At 42.2% G+C, this 17356-nt stretch overlaps 1 protein-coding gene across 8 annotated transcripts in view; it reads right to left on the bottom strand.

The window, feature by feature from the left end:
• FCHO2 (FCH and mu domain containing endocytic adaptor 2) overlaps nucleotides 1-14185 on the bottom strand; it is a 95300-nt gene extending 81115 nt beyond the window's left edge. For 3 of the 8 annotated variants that reach the window (XM_030003790.2, XM_030003791.2, XM_041120703.1), the window contains exons 1-2: nucleotides 13966-14181; nucleotides 865-956 (exon numbers count right to left, since the gene is read on the bottom strand). In XM_030003790.2, the coding sequence (XP_029859650.1) occupies nucleotides 865-956; nucleotides 13966-13995 (122 nt within the window). In that variant the 5' untranslated portion in view covers nucleotides 13996-14181. Of the gene's footprint in view, nucleotides 1-864; nucleotides 957-9222; nucleotides 9247-13965 lie in introns of those variants that run through there. The other 5 variants (XM_030003795.2, XM_041120705.1, XM_030003793.2 and 2 more) reach the window with 3 other exon arrangements.
• Nucleotides 14186-17356: the final 3171 nt, after the last annotated feature.

Genomic DNA, 17356 nt, shown 5'->3' with positions numbered 1-17356 from the left:
TGAGATCTATTTAAGGCCAAAACTGAAATTTTGATGAAAAATTCCAGAAAAGAAAAGCCGTTTTTTTGGATAGCTTTTACTGCAAGAAACCTTCACTGAAACAGGTCCTCAATCAGTCTCTTGCAAGTTTTTTCCATGCGTCATCTGGTGCCAGCAACTGAATTAAGACAAAATTCTGAAGCAGACATACAATTAATTTTATCCAAAATGGAAATTCTTATGTTTAGTGTAGCAGCAGCAGTCTTCTTTCACAAAGAATAAATACAAATAGCACTAGGTCATCTGTTTTGGAAGTTGTCATATCTGCAGATTTCAGTTCTGTCCCTTCCATCCCATAGAGAAGAACCTGTGTTATTTTCCGCATATTATTTTCTTGTCCCTACATATCACTCCCTTTTCTTTAACAAACCTAGTTTCTCAACATCTTAACATGAAAGTATAGTTTTTTTAAGATCATACTAGCATTTGCTAATACCCTAATTCTACATCTGTGGTCAAAAGCTTTGTAAGACTGATAATTTTTGCTACTTTAAATTATTGCTTTTCTTCCAAACATGATGAAAAATTGGGATTAATTTAAATAAACTGCTGGACACCTAATGTGACACCTCTAGCTTTTTACTCTTGTTTTTTAATTGAAATGTGACAAATTAGAAACTTTTTATTAATTGAAGCTTAAGAGTCACTTTTCAGTTCTAAGTGAATGGAATAAACATAGATATTCTTGTAGGATAAAAGAGATATTTTTAAATGCTCATTGATTTCTACATATTTTGCATGTTACTATTAAACATAATGATAAACTTAAATAAAAACCACAAACAGTACATTAAAGAGCGACGATTACCAAGGATGAATACTTACCTTTCTCTTATAAAGTCTGCTAAGTCTTTTGTTGACAAATGTCCATGTTTCATGTTGTGATAGAGGACATCAAAGCCATTGTTCCTTTCCCCCTAAAGATTAATAAAAATAAAGTAGAATTATGAAACAAACACACTAAAGCACATACAGACCAAAGTATAGAACCTATACGTTTTAATAAATGATCAAGTTCCACAAAGTGAATGATCTAATGTGATTTCTAATGCTTGTTTTTTTACCAATTGCTGTTAGTTCCCTTCAATCCCCTATATGTAAACCAAACCAAAATTACCTCAGCAGCTACTACTACCCTTCTAATGACAACTCTTCTATTACATATTTCTAGGCTATATTCAAAGCCACTTCTTTTCTAGATTTCCACAGGTCTTGTATTCTTTCACTTCCCATCTTACTGAACACATACTTAATACTGTACTCTCCATTCTCATATCTTTCATTATTTTCCATGAACTAAAATTCACATTTTGGGATCACTGGATATCCCGCTTCCCCAATTCTTCACACTTCATGTATCTTCCTCTGTTTTTCTGTAAAATTGGTTAAAAAAAAAATAAATCACTGATCTCTTCCTTTTCACAGGTAGCTTCCCTTTGTCTATGCTTAAATTTAGTTTTAAAACTTAGAACATTTTCCAGTCAGTAAGGCATACCTCACCATTAAAACTGAGACACTGCCCTAAACACTGATTAATAAACTCAGCCAGCTTATCAACTCTGGCACTATGGTGAACTTCTTCCGGACAGGAGAAAGCAACAATAGAAACGAAAGGAAGGCAAGGCATGGCATAATAGCACTGCTACTATAGAAGTTTTCCTGTCAAACTATCCATTCCCCTCCTCCCTTCCAAAAGCTTCAGATCCATAATGATGCTGCTACAAAAGATGAAGAAACATGCCCTCAGGAAAACTGCATGCATGTTCAGAGTGGAAGAGAAAGAAGAATGGGATGGAATGGAATGGAATATTTCAGTTGGAAGGGACCTACAATGATCATCTAGTCCAACTCCTGACCACTTCAGGGCTGACCAGAAGTTAAAGCATGTTATTAAGGGCATTGCCCAAATACCTCTTAAACACTGACAGGCCTGGGGCATCGACCACCGCTCCAGGAAGCCTGTTCCAGTGTTTGACCACCCTCTTGGTAAAGAAATGCTTCCTAATGTCCAGTCTGAACCTCCCCTCGTGCAGCTTTGAACCATTCCCACATGTCCCATCACAGGATCCCAGGGAGAAGAGGTCAGCACCCCCCTCTCCCATTCCCCTCCTCAGGAAGCTGTAGAGAGCAATGAGATCGCCCCTCAGCCTCCTTTTCTCCAAACTAGACAAACCCAGAGTCCTTAGCTGATCCTCACAGGACATGCCTTCCAGCCCCTTCACCAGCTTTGTTGCCCTGCCCCGGATGCATTCAAGGACCTTAACATCCTTCTTAAAATCCTGGACTTTCTGCAACAGCAGTCCTACATCTCCAGTGAGAGGAGCCTGAGGATTTGGTCATACACCCCTCCAAATATTTCTGTCCTTTCTGTCCTGGAAAAATTTGTTTGTGCAGCCATGAGGCACACCTGATCAGGGAAATGATACAGCTGAAAAATAAAGATCAGTGATCCAGATCACTATGAGGACACAAACAGCTGCATTGCTCAGCAGAAGAGGTGAGAGCAAGGTGGAGAAGGCAGGCAGGGATCTACCAGCTTAAGTAAGTGGAAGGAGCCACAGGTGGATGGAAGAACTCTGCAGCAGCTACAGTAGTAGGCCCACCTCTGTGAAGTGTTAACTGCACTAGATAATACATCAGTCAATAATATAGCAAGTTGCCTTAAAGGCCACCACACACAGACACATAAATTTACAAATAACAGACGATTAAAGCCAATTTGATTCAGATTACTAACCAGGATTATTTGCTTTACTTCTTCCAAGCATTGGGGAGAATAAAACCAAACAAAAAGAAAGAACACCTATAAACTCACAGTTCCTAAGGTTGCAGTAAGTTGTAACCTGAAAGATTTCATCAAATTGCCTATCAGTTTAGCGTAAGTGCAATTACAGAAAGGTCTGTAAAAAGTACAAGCAGAACTAAATTGAGTACCTGAAAATACAAGCAAACTCTAAAAGGACTATCTACAGAGCAAGGCTTTTATAAGTTTGAAAAATAAAAGAATAAGAACACCAATTAGTAGGAAATGTAATCTGTTTTTTTAAAATGTTGTCTTACTCTTTCAAGTACCAGTCTAAACAGTTTCACCCCCCTTTCACTCCTATTGTTTTGGGTTTGTGTGGCGGGGTTTTGGTAACAGGAGAGGAGCTACAGGGGTGGCTCCTGTGAGAAGCTGCTAGAAGCTTCCATGGCTTCAAGTCGAACCCACCTCTGGCCAAGGCCAAGGCCATCAGCGACGGTGCTAGCGCCTCTGGGAGAACAGATTTAAGAAGGGGAACCTGCAGCGGAGGAGGGGAGTGGGATGTGAGAGAAACCCCTCTGCAGACAGCGAGGTCAGTGAGGAAGGAGGGGAGGAGGAGCAGGGGAGGAGGGGATGCCCCTGCAGCCCGTGGTGAGACGGCAGGCTGTTCCCCCCCCCCAGCCCGTGGAGGGGAGCGGGGGAGCAGATGTCCACCTGCAGCCCGGGGAGGACCCCACGCCGGAGCAGGGGGATGTCCCTGTGAGAGACTGAAAGAGTTAATGTCTCAAACATTGTGGTGGGGCAAGTTCTGCTTAAAGACAAACCCTGCACAGCAAGGAACCAAGGTGAAAAGCCCATCAGCTCAGACATCAGCAACAGGAGGGGGAGGGCGTGCTGGAGGGTGCGCAGCTCCCTGTTCTGATAAGCTGTTCTGATACAAAGATCAAGCAATGGCCACATCTGCAGGGAAGAAGAAGTTACTCCACAAATGACCCCTAAGCCAAAAGGCTCACAAACTGCTCATTAGCCTGACGAGTTCGGATGCCTGCCCAAAGGAGGGGCAAGGATGATAAAAGGACACAAACTGAAGCCCTGGGCGTGCAAGCGCACCGGGAACTGGACCCCTCGGCTGACTGAACCAATGCTGGACCCAGGACTGGTGAAATCTTTCTCTCTTCCTTTTTCTCTCTCTGTCTTCTTCTCTCTTTCCTTTTCCACAATCCCTACACCTCATCCATTTCAAGACATAAACCGTTGACCAAGTCTGAGACTAAGAGTAGATCCAGCCGCACCTAGACCCTTCTCTGAGGAGGAGTCTGGAAAGCAAGGGGGTCTGCTCTGAACCTCAATGGGAGGGATCTCCTTATTCCCTGAATTGATGTATATGGTTACCCTGGGTTACATGGTTTACAGAAGTAGTCTTATGCCAATTCCTGTTGTGAGAAACCCTGCCACCTACTACCACACCTCCCCAGTTCAGTTTGCTTCTGTCATGAATAAAATCTTTAACTGATTGTTTGGTGTCGTTTCACCTTAATTTAGCCGGAGGGAATTTTGAATTAAACACGACTCCCTGGTCTGTCCAGTCTGGGTTGTCACAGACTAAGATGGCTGTGACTCCATGGGAAAGCCTGCGCTGGAGCAGTCTGTGCCTGAAGGACTGCAGCCCGTGGAAAGGACCCACGCTGGAGCAGTTTGTGAAGAACTGCAGCCTGTGGGAAGGACTCACACTGGAGAAGTTCGTGGAGAACTGTCTCCTGTGGGACGGACCCCACGCTGGAGCAGGGGAAGAGTGAGGAGTCCTCACCCTGAGAAGGAAGGAGCAGCAGAGACAACATGTGATGAACTGACCGCAACCCCCATTCCCTGTCCCCCTGCACCGTCGGGGGGAGGAGGTAGAGAAAATCAGGAGTGGAGTTGAGCCAGGAAGGAGGGAGGAGTGGGGGAAAGTGTTCTAAGGCTAGGTTTTACTTCTCATTATCCTTGTTTTGATTTGATTGGTAGTAAATTAAATTGATTTTGTTTTTTTCCCCCAAGTTGAGCCTGTCTTTTGCCTGTGACCATAACTGGAGGGTGACCCCTCCCCGTCCTTGTCTTGACCCACGAGTTTTTCTTTCTATTTGCTCCTCATCCCACCAAGGCCGTCGGGGAGGAGTGAGTGAGCGGCTTCATGGTGCTTTGTTACCGGCTAGGCTTGAACCATGACACCTATCTAAGAATTTTTCCTTGTAGTTTGAAGCCCACAATAATTTTGACTACTGGTGCACGAATAGGTAGCTTATTAACTTTCTGTATTTACTCAATATAAATGCTGAATGCCACTGCCTTACAAAAACACAAGAATAACTCTATAATTGAGGCCTCACTGATATTTTCAATTAGAATACAAAATAAAATTCTTATTTAGCTACTCCAAAGTTGTTACTGTACCCAAATTTGGAGATAAACTTTTACAAATAAGTGTTAGGCATTTCTTCCAGAAAAACTAATAAAATTCTCCTTTATGAAATGTTCTTTGCCTTAAGGTGTTTCTTTTAGCTAAACCAACACATTGATCAAAATCTGCTGAACACAGACTGCTTCTGAACTTTTCATAATGGGAGCTTTAATGGGGACTTTTCTATACTGGAACTCCATAAATTTCCTGCCATTTTAGAAATACAGGAAGGGTAGCATAGCCATGACCCAGCCTGTGGCTGCAGCCTTCCTGATGGCTAATAATCTATCAGAAACGTAACTTTGCAAACCTTTAGAGAATGGAATGAGCCAGAACAACCAATTCCCAACATCATCTTGTTCCCTAACTGTAACTGAAGGTTACTGCAAAGAAACTCATTTTTCCACTTAAATGAAGTTTTCTCACCAGTCCTACTCTTGTTCCTGACTTCATACTGAATAACGGAAAGCACAGAGAAACAGAACAGATACCTTCCTTGATTAAAAAAAGTCCCCTGAAAGCCATATCTTTTATACATTATCAATAGTTATCAGAGGCTAAGAGGCTATGTGAAAAATATATTAAGGTTTAAACAAAGCAGCAAGTCCAAAGCAGGCTCCAAGATTCAAGGGCCTATGTGGTTTAAGCTTGGCACAACTAAGATGTTTTCACTGGTGAATATAATGTCAAATGTAGCCTATCTTACCACTATCAGGCTCTACCTACAAGCACAAACATCTAGACTTCAAAATTGTTCAATAATTCACATGATCAAGAGTTCTGATGATTAACCTGATGACAGTTCTAGAAATTATGTTATCTTCTACTCGTGTTTGGAGACATATGTGTACCTATGTCAAAATGAGTATGGTATCTCGGTGCAGAGAGCAGATATTTTTCTGCTTAGGAAAAGCTACATAGCCTATCCACAACTCCTTCATTCAGTGGTTACGTTCATGAAGAGTAGCACAAATAATTCAGAGTTAAGGCTCTGTATTTAGGATAAAGACAAAGATGTATGCTGTGGCTAAGAGGAAAAGTTCAATTTACAAAAACCAAGTATGTATTCTCTTACATGCACATATGCCGTCAAGACTGTTCGTTTGTGTTTTGGTTTTCCTCAACACTGCCCCTTCTCACACACATTGCATAAAATTCTGTATATGGAAATTGTGTGTCTAGCCAATTTTTCTTCATTAAGTGTTTTTACTTGCTCCTTCCTGGTGTCAACAGTAGTAGCTGGGATCACTAAAAGACCAGTACTGGCCTACTTAAAAATAAATAAATGCAGCACATAGCAGAGGGAACTGATGAGACCTTCCACTCCCATTCAGAAGCAATTACCAACCACTGCTATGACAGACAGACAGTGAAGTCAGATGGAGGTTCTTCTAGAAGTTGCATCCTGGAGAAAGAGCTACCTCTCTTGTCACATACAACATTAGGTTCTATGCAACAGACTTCCAGATCAATTTGAAAGACCATTCTGAATGTCATTTTGCAGGTAAAACACCATCTGATCCTGTCATCCCTCAACAGAAAACAACTGTAAAACTGTGTACGAGAATGCAAAACATAAGTGGTCCCCTCTCCATATAGGCTCCATTTAATGACTTTGAAGTTCATTAGCGATTTTCTCCTTCTTCCCTAGAGCTAACAAAACTCCCTCTTCAGAAGCTGGTGTTCTTGTTGAGGTTTCCCATTTTACACTGCTGTAAGAGAGCTCTTTTGTGTACACAGTATAGATGTCCCCTGACAGCAAGCCATAAGAGGAAACAAGACTTCAAACACAAGTAAACACTTCACTTAAATAAGCCTACAATGAGGCATTACTGACCAACTTTGCATACAAAGTAAGTCAGGGAAAGGAGGGCAGACAGTCCTTCCATTTCCCTTCAACAAGAACTAACTGCAGTGATTTTCACATGGAAATGAAAGTAACCCTGTCAGCAAATGTGAAGTCAGAATTCAGCATTTCCATGACTTGTGCATAACAGGAAACAGATTACAGGAACTCTGTTTTACTGAACTACTTAATAGACTTTGAAAATTTGTAAGAATAGGTTTGTTTGTGGCACATAAAGATGATTCTGAATTTAAAACCTACATTTGGTAAAGTAGCCAGAAATTCCTGGGCAATCTGCAGCAGTATTTATTCCCTACGTTTCTAATCAAATTGTATGAGTGCAAGCACTGTCTATTTCAGACTAAAACTGTTCAACATTATGTCTATTAGTGTAAAAAGTGAATACTCTCTATTATAGCACTGTCTTTTTACCCACTATAAACAAATGTTTCTCAATTATTAAGGTGATTCTAAAGTTCCCATTACTGGTCCGATACGTACTACTTGTTTAGCTAGTGTGAGAAGCAAGAAAAGGACAGCTGCAAATCCTGTTTTCACAGCAAAAATAAGCATATGAGACAATAAAAGGCACATGCAGTTCTTAAACACATTTAGATTTTGGTCAAACTTCAGAAGCTTGATGAGAGAATTTCAGACAAAGTTTGACTTCTTCTAACTAACTAAGTTCAGCAAGTAAAGAAACATTTGACAAGTGAATTACTATAATTTCAAACTATGCTTTTAGAACATGCATTAGCAGTGGTTAAGCATTCACAATCATTCCTTCAACCCTTTAAACATTACCACATCACCACATTACAAAGAAGAAATGGAACAGAAAACTGTACTTTTGATTATAAACTATTTAAGTCATAACCTGCCTAATCCTCTTTTTAAAATAGCCTACCAAACCCACAACTTATTCTCCAGGAAACAGGTGGACGTATTCAAACTGCAACATTCGGAAGTGGTACTCCAACTTAATTACAAGATTTCTTTTTAACCATAAAAAAGTTTAGGTCCCTAATTTACTTCAAATTGTCATAAAATGAAAACTGAACAATCTCCAAATTAAGTTTCCAAATCCTAGTTAAACCTTACAACTGCCATTGGCAAACATGAAATATCAATGAAATATGACCAACATCTCCCCACCTTCTTAGATAAATGCTAAATAGGAAAAGCCTAGAAAAGAATGAATATGGGAAATAGAATTGCTACAGTTTTCGGGGTGAGAATAGATAAATTTGTATCCTTTGCCTCTAGTTTTGGTCAGGTACAGAGAGGCTGTCCTACAGCTAGTTTTACACTTGTGTTACTGCTCATGCTCCTCTGTCAGATATGGGTATGGAAAAACCACACCCGGAAAAAACACACCCCTGATGAACAGATTATGCGTGCAATAATCCTAAAACAGATCAGTCATAATGGCATCAAAGTCTTTTTGGCAAAAAAAAATTTGTATTAAGAAAATTCTGGAGTTGCGCCAATATGCCAAGTAATAACTGTAGACAATCCATTAATGGGAGGCAGGAGAGCAAAACTTCCTTGTATAGGTGAAATTCAGTATTTCCTGAAACTAGGTACAAGTGTTTAGCAATGACAAGATTTGGTTTATGCAGCTTAAAAGATATCCTATTTCAACATTAATGCACAAACTTTAATGCAACAGAACAATAGAGACTGGGTATTCATTCCTGCAATTCTAAAATGAAAGTTCCAAATATTTACCAAACCCAATCTTTTCTTTACCTACAAACTTAGAAAGACACATACTATTCATTATGGTTTCTCCATTTGTACTATTGACTTCTTTTCATTCACTCATAAAGGAGGAACTCTTTAAAGAAATAAAGCAATAGAAATTCTCCTAACTCCACGGTTATGTAAACTCATTTTAGATGCTCTGGAAAACATTGTTGTCATTTTCTTTAAACTGTTACTCTTTGTTGCAGTTTCAAATAAGTAACATCTGTTTCATCCTTTCCACCTAGGCAATTATTTGATTTAATGGACCCTGTATGCATGAAAACACTCTTGTGATTAATATTATGGTGTCATATTTTTGAAAGCTAGCTATCAGTAAATTTCAATTTCTGAGTGTCTGAAAGAGCTACAGAAAATTGAGGGCATTGAAACATGGAAGAAAGCAGTCACCTGATGTTCATACAGGCAACATATCTTCTTCACTTCTTGAAGTCTGAACACAAAAGCAAGCTGGCAATTTCAATTTCCTTCTTCCAGCTTCAATAAATTAAATAAAGATCAGCTCCAGAGAAGCTCTATGCATATGAGGAAGAACAGATATTTTCCTCTATATCTAGACAATTAAAAATACTTTTTAACAAAAAGATGGAAAGTTGCCAACTCATGCTAGATGCACACATGCAGAGGGAGGAGACTAACCAAATACTGCACAACAGCTCTCCTGAAACTGAGCATCTAACTGTATGCCAAGCAGAAGAGTAGCACTGCATAAACATATGAATGGAACTCCAGATGGAAGCATGACAAGTCTCAGTGTCGCTCATACCGCATAAGTGTGTAAGACAATATGTCTTACACTTACTAGAGCAAGCCTCTTCAGAAAGCTAAGATTATTAACCCCGGATGCTGCCAGCCTTTACATGTTACAAAAGCTCTTGAAAAGAAAGGAATCCTCCTCACAGCCATTCTCAAAAGCTACAGGTAACGCAAGCAATTAAAAAGATAAAATAAAAGGGATTAGTGAAAGCCAATTCAAACACACATTTTTATATGCCAGAACTTCCAGAGTTATCAAGCACAGCATTACACAGAGACCTGTTTCAGCTATACATGGAACTTCCAACAGTTTAATCAAATTAATTTAAAACAATAAACAAACACTGACTGGCTTAGAAGTGGCTTATTTTTGTTGACTTGATACAGTTTAATAGACTTACAATTAACAAAACCATCACCTGCACCAGTCAGTTTAAATACAATGTCAAAGTTTATGCAACACTTCCTAAGTAGTGTTAAGAAAACAGTAAGTCAACGATAACGAACGTTTTTTATTCTACTGTACCAGTATGAGTGTACTCAAAGCAACAAAACATAGCTTATGTATAATGGAAATAACTTATGAAAGTGTTCCCTTTAAATTATATCATTTGTTTTGAGGTAGCACATACATAGCAGCAAGCACACAATGTTTTATGACAACATCCTAATTAGGAGTTGGGAATGTTTGGCCATGTGACTTGAATGCCTAAAACTCAGTCATAAGAATCAAAGCCATTTATAGCCTGTACAACTGGTTTGTAATTTTTGATACCAGAAAAAAGTAACTGTATCCTACTGACTTTCAAAACTGCTGCTCTAGAGTGCTGCGCTCTATTAGCAGACCCCTACATTCTTGTCCTGGTTTCGGCTAGGATAGAGTTAACTTTCTTCCTAGTAGCTGGTACAGTGCTGTGTTTTGGGTTCAGTATGAGAAGAATGTTGATAACACACTGATGTTTTCAGTTGTTGCTACGTAATGTTTAGTCTAAAGTCAAGGATTTTTCAGCTTCTGATGCCCAGCCAGTGAGAAAGCTGGAGGGGCACAAGAAGTTGGGAGCGGATACAGCCAGGGCAGCTGACCCAAACTGGCCAGAGGGGTATTCCATACCATGTGATGTCATGTCCAGTATATAAACTGGGGGGAGTGGGGCTGGGAGGCATCACCGCTCGGGGACTAACTGGGTGTTGGTTGGCAGGTGGTGAGCAATTGTATTGTGCATCACTTGTTTTGTGTATTCCAATTCTATTATTATTATTGTCATGTTATTATCATTATTAGTTTCTTCTTTTCTGTTCTATTAAACTGTTCTTATCTCAACCCACAAGTTTTAGTTTTTTTTCCAATTCCGTTCCTCATGCCACTGGGGAGGGGGAGGGGAGTGATTGAGTGGCTCTGTGGTGCTTTGCTGCTGGCTGGGGTTAAACCACGACAATTCTTCAAGTGATAGTAAAATTTTTCAAGTGACAGTACGGGTCTCTGTACTTCAACTTTACACATCCTGTAAATAGTCTTGTTTTTCTCTCAGTGACCTCTTAGAGGCAGTCAACAGATGGCAGGCCCATAAAACATCCATTTTTCTTACATTCTCTAACAAAAAAACAAACAAAAATATGCAACTATTCAAACACTTAAAAGCAGTACAAGATGAAAGTCTCATGATAAGCTTCAAGACTACTACAACAAAGAAGCTAAGATTTGATTTGTTTACATGAGCACTTTTAGGAAGTTCTTAAAAGACAGCAGCCTAAATAGTGTGTAAGGAATTAATACACATTCACATATGTGTCACTCCCTTTTCTGAAGAAATCAGTTAAGTCCCTCAAGTTTCTGATGTCTTCTCCTATCAGTTACAGCAAATTAGCAAATCAAGAGAGAACATCCTACAGCTCAAGATCCAGACTTCCATTTCCAATGCACAATTTCAGCTCCAAATTGATGACAGCACGTACATCAAATAATTAAATATTAATTATGTTTTGGATTCATTTTCACATCAGTGCTTTAGCAAGTGTAATTATCCCATTCCATAGGTGACAAAATCATCTTGCCCTAGAAGGCCAAGGCAAAAGCAAGAGATCGAAGACAATTCTTCTGAAGTTTTTACACAAAACCACCTTTCTTTCTCCTTTCGGATTTCTCGTCATTATTTTCAGTCATTATGCATTCAGTGCATTTTAACAGTAATTTTCTAGTTTCCATCTTAAGTTTCTCACCACATTTCAAAGCACATACAGGTTGTATCCCAAGTCTCCCAAACCACTGCAGTAACAACCTGAACAATAACCTATTCTGAAAAGTTAGTAGAAATGGAGAAGCCTAATGATTCAAAATGCACAAACCTATAATTCATCCTTGGTTCTAAGGATATATAGAAACTCAATACTTTCTGAGTTTAAAAATCCATCAAATATTTAGACACTACAGTTAATCCTGAAGGATATCCACCCACAACAGCAAAGAAGGAACAGTCCATATTCCTTTTTATTTTACTTCTTCAGAAAATAAAACCCTGTCCATGGTATTACAAAGGTTTTTCGGCCAAGTTTTACAATTTTAAGACCCTGCCTAATGTCTTTGTTGTCACTGCAAGACAAACAAGAATACACTTGCTGTCCTACTTTGTGTCATTTTTGGAGGTAGGAGAAAACCAGAAGAAAACCTCCTTCTCCTGGCACTCATTGCTGACCCGCACTAGGAGTTTTGCCAACAGAGATATAAGGCAGAGACCTTGTAGAGCAGAAAGAGAGAATGGGAAGTTTGGGTAGATGTCTACTACCTCATATTTGCTGGTAGCATTTATGAAGACACAGACAGGGAAACAGAATGTACGGGAATAGTCCACTGCCTTCAGTGATTTAACAAAATTATTGACTTATTAACAAAATACCACTGATCAGACAAACAGTTAAATGCACATACCATAGTACTTAACGTAAATAGAAAAGTGTTTGATTTCAGTTAAGATGGCTGAATAAAAAACTTCTATTTTACTTCAACCTTAGGAGATAGTAATTTCTCCAATGAAAAGGTGACTTCTTATATTAATTTAAAACTTACTTTTAAGAAAGGTAAAAAACCCTTCACATTAGTTTAATACTGATCTCCCACACTGAGGCTTCAAATTAAGCAGATTTGTATGCCAAGAGAGCAAATCTAATACCTTGCTTCATTAAATTTTAATATTCTGTTGAAAACAAAACTTAAAGAGTAAAAATTAAACACAATGCTGCAAACAAAACATGAAACCTGGCTTGAACTATGCTTTATGTTCAAGAATAGTATATTGTATTCGTGAAATTAGTTTTCCCTGAACATTAAGCATAACTGTTGCTTATGCAGAAAAAGCAGACATCTAAAAGATATTTTTCCTTTTTTTTTTTTTGTTTCAGTCTCAACAAATAACCATTTTTATGTTTTCCCCATCAGTTAGTAGAGATACACATGAAAAATAAAACGTGCAAAGAAGTAGCAACATTGTAAACAGCCGGATGACTAGAAGAACGCTTCCTTTCAACGTTTCAGACCAGCAACAAGTTTCATCTCATGCGAGGCTCAATAATAACCCCAAACCCACGTTTTAATTTTTCCTCCATAAATAGCTACTCCCTATACTAAACAGGTATATCTGCGCAGAGACGACCGGTAAGTTGCGTTTCTAAAACAGACCGGAGGGTCTGTTGTTTCCCCAGCTGGCCGCTGTTCAGGCTGCGTACCTTCTGACATGCAGACAGAGACGAGTTATCGGTACAACAGCATGGAGCTCCGAGGCGCCGCTGCGCGTTTGCGCGGTACAACTCGTTAAGCTGTTAGAGCCGGTGCTGTTCCCCCCAACGACTGCATTGTCGGGGAGGCTTGCCGAAGAGAGATCGGACCGCAGCCCAGGCCACCTCCACGCACCGCGGTGCCCGCGAGAGCGAGACCCCCCCCCAGCGCAGGCTCTCCCGCCCGTGTCCGCGCGTCCCTCGGCCCAGCGCCCCCGCGGCGACCGGCCGTCCCTCTCCCCCGGCCGTCTCTCCGCGACGGACGGACCCCCGAGCGCCGCGCGAGGTGGAGGGCCGGGCAGGGGGCGTCGGTCCGCCCCCGTCCCCTCGCCCCGCCGCGGGCTGCCCGGCCGAGGCCAGCCGGCGGCCCGGCCCGGCACCCCTCTTCCCCCACGGCCCGGCCCGGCCCGGCCGAAGCGAGCCGCGGCGGGCGCGGGGGGCGGCGGCCACCATACCCCCCCGCCGCGCCCCCCGCGCCAAGGCCCCGGCCCAGTCCCGGGGGTGGCGTAAGAGCCGAGGCTGCGCCCGCATGAGGGGACCCCGGCGGCACCGTGCCGTGCGCTGCCCGTTCCACCCGCGGCGCGGCGGAGCCGGCCCGCGGCGCTTCCCTACCCAGAAGCTCTCCACGAAGTACGCCATCATCGCCGCGGCCACCGGCGAGCCCGAGCCCGAGCCCGAGCCCGGCCCCGGCCGCCTCTGCCGCCGAGACGAGACGCGACGCGACGGAGGAAACGGGCGCCGCCGCAGCGCGCCGCCCTTCCCGTCACGGTGCAACCGCCTCCTTCCACACAGCTCCACCGCCCCCGGCCCCGCGCATGCGCCCGGCCGCCGCCGCCGCCGCGGCTCCTGCGCAGGCGCATAGCCTGTCGTCCTCCGCCGTCTTACCCGCCCCCGGCTTGGAGGGGCATGGGCGGAGCGGCGGGCCTTGGGGCGGCTGGGCCCGGCTGCCCCCTCCTCGCAGCCCGCCGGGCGGAGAGCCACTCAGCCGCCGCAGGCGGGCAGGGCCGGGCCGGGCCGGGCAGGGCGCCGCGCTTCTATCGCAGCACGCCCTCGGTCCGGCGACTCCCACCGACGGCGAGTGGCGGGGTGCCATCTCGTGAGCGAAGAAACCCTCACCTGCAGAGAAATACGAACATCGTTGCGGAGGGCAGGCTCGGAAACCTTGAGCAAAACCCCCTCAAACCTGCTCAGTAACCGCTGGGGAATGGCTGCAGCGAGTGCTGCGATGCGTGGAGAAGAGATTCGTGCTGTTCGAAGTGGCTCCACAAGCAAGCGTCGTTCCGGCCAAGTAGGGTAAGATCCCTCAGAGCAGGCGATGACGAGTCCTGCTGCGAACTGTGCTGATAAAACATAGCTTACCCTCCCAACAGCCTCCTCTCACAGGATTGTACGGTTCCAGTGGCATGCTCCTAAACCCGATGCTTTTCATCTGAAGCCAAAGAGGCTGGAGAAAAACCGATGCTTTTCATCTGAAGCCAAAGAAGCTGGAGAAACTGTTCACTTCAAACCTTCATCTTCTTCCATGACAGTCCAGTTTCCAGACCCTTCACTTCATGTGGATTATTAGCCAGTGTGGGTGATGCTGACTCCTGGACCAGAACACAGAGCCACTCAAGTGCTGTCTGTGGCCTGTCTAGAGTGCTGCTTTTCAATGAGAATATCTTAATACAGTCTTCACGGCACAGTCAAGACCACTGGGCTCCTTCTGGGACCCCAAAGAGTTCCTGAAGAAGGATATGAACATAGTACTTCTTGCAGTGTGTGTTGCTATCTGTAAGGATGTACACCAGGGCAAACAGTAAGATAAAAGCTGCATGATCAGAGCTGAAGGTAGAAAAATACCTTTCACAGGGAGAGATACTATGCTATGATGGAAAGAGAGTTGGGTTCACTTCTGCATTTGATAGAAAAGTTCCCATCTTCCACATTTTCAAAGCTATATAGTATTCCCTTATCTAATGCTACATCTAGACGCGAAGCAACTGCTGCAGTGTTGCACCAGTCTACCATCACACAGATATCAAACCCACGCTCAGGTTTTCAATAACAGCTTTCCACAAAAATTTGAGTGAAATGCAAAATCTCAGACCTGAAATTTCAGGCATCCTGCAGCATCGGCAGTTATGTAGAAAACCACTTTGATAGGAGTGATGATCAGGATCAATAGTTACGTTCCTAAGGCACAGTGGAATTCCCCACAATAAAATTAATTTCTTAGAAGTGAACTTTCTCCTGAACTCCATATTCTATCATAAAATGAGCTCTACCAGCAACAAAGGGCTGTTCTTAAACTTTACCATCCTACATGCTGCATGCCAATCTTGTCACTTACCTTTTAAATGTGGCACATGCCAAAAAAATCTTACTAAGGACAGTCCTATGCATGCTGCTTCTTTGGAGACTGGCCTGGATGAGAAAATCCTAGATTACTGATTAGCTTGCTTTATGTGCTTCTGAATATTATGTAGTGAGCATGACTGAAGAATCAGTCCATGTACTGTGCCAGTGCCATAACAATATCCAAGTCAGTGTTTATAGAGTTTTTCAGTCACGCTTCTTGCATAATACTCAGCAGCAGGTATGAGCAGATATCAACGCTCGGTATCTTGCATTTGAATTTAAAATTCAGTGTAAAGAAGCATATGGAGGTGTGATGGGGAGGCGATTTTATGTACTGGGTTGGCTATCTTATGGGCTGGGTCAATATCCAGCCAGTTTATTAAGGTCATTCTAGAAGGTGGCAGACTCAGCTACACTCACATGAGATCTTGAGGTCATGAAACCAGCTAAAGACAGTATTTAAAGGCAGAGATTGATGCTCAGTCATATTGAAAACAAAGTGTTAGACATATTAGGAAAGGAACAGAGAACCTCATCCAGTGTGTATACCCATGTGTGTGGGCACGTGCACCATGAATGCTGTGCACAGTACTGGTATCCCTTATCTTAACCCCCCCCCCCCCCAAAAAAAAAAAAACCCACCCAAAACCCGAACAAAAAAACCCTCAGAAGACTGAGATAAAAGCCACAAAAAAGAATCCAAGATATGGCAACTAACATCCACCAAGTAAACTAGAATTCTTCAGGCTGGAAAAGAGATGACTGAGAAAGAATATGATACAGAGAACTCATAATTAAGAATAGAGGAGATGACTTAACAATGAAAAATATGTCTTAATGAAAGCACAAGCAGAGAATCCAGTCAAGCTAGAAGGGAAAACTGGACAAAGTTTCTAGGTTTCTCTAGATAGAGAAATCCATAATGGATTACCAAATACAAAGTCAATATCACTTATTCAGGAAGTCTCTGATCTGCAAATTAGTGAAGCCTGTGGAGAATACTTTGCAATAGTATCATTTATAGTACTTTAATCTTACCCCCTTCCCTAGGTATTGGTTGCCAAGGACATGATATAGGGTTAGGTAGACTCTCTCTTTGTCCCAGTACAATTGTTCTTTTGTTCTCCTGGTGTAATGGGGGTGGACAGAAAGGAATATTATTTTGATAGCCATAACTACACAGTGAGTCCTGTATAATAAAACATACATTCCCATTGTATATTTTCAGCAGCTTTCATGGAAGATCCAAATAGTTTTCTGGATTACTAATTTTTTAGTAGGCAGTTAAAAAAAGCAATTCCTCTCCCATTTTTGCCATCTACGCAAGTGTAAGGTTTCAGACCCACAACAACAAACCTCACAGGGAAGGTATGAAGAACTAAAGAGACTTCATGGCTATACTAGTTAACAGTTATATTTTATGAATATAACCCTAATTTTTGAAAAATGATACCATTTGGCATTAATGTGGGTTGCATACATGTGAAAGGAGGTATTTAGTTCAGAGTTCCCCTCTCAGAAAAGCATCCCTGATTCCGCAGTTTGCTCTCTGCATCTCAATTTACCCATACTCCCATATTTCCAGCTTCTGCTTTTAAAAGTGTTAATATTAACTTATTTTCAACAATCAGTTCTTTTAAAGGGTGCAGATCACCTGACATAT

The sequence above is a fragment of the Aquila chrysaetos genome, chromosome Z (genome assembly GCF_900496995.4).
Source record: "Aquila chrysaetos chrysaetos chromosome Z, bAquChr1.4, whole genome shotgun sequence".
Lineage (NCBI taxonomy): Eukaryota > Metazoa > Chordata > Aves > Accipitriformes > Accipitridae > Aquila > Aquila chrysaetos.
Note: the sequence above shows the minus strand (reverse complement) of the source record. Positions and strands in the feature narration are given on the sequence as shown.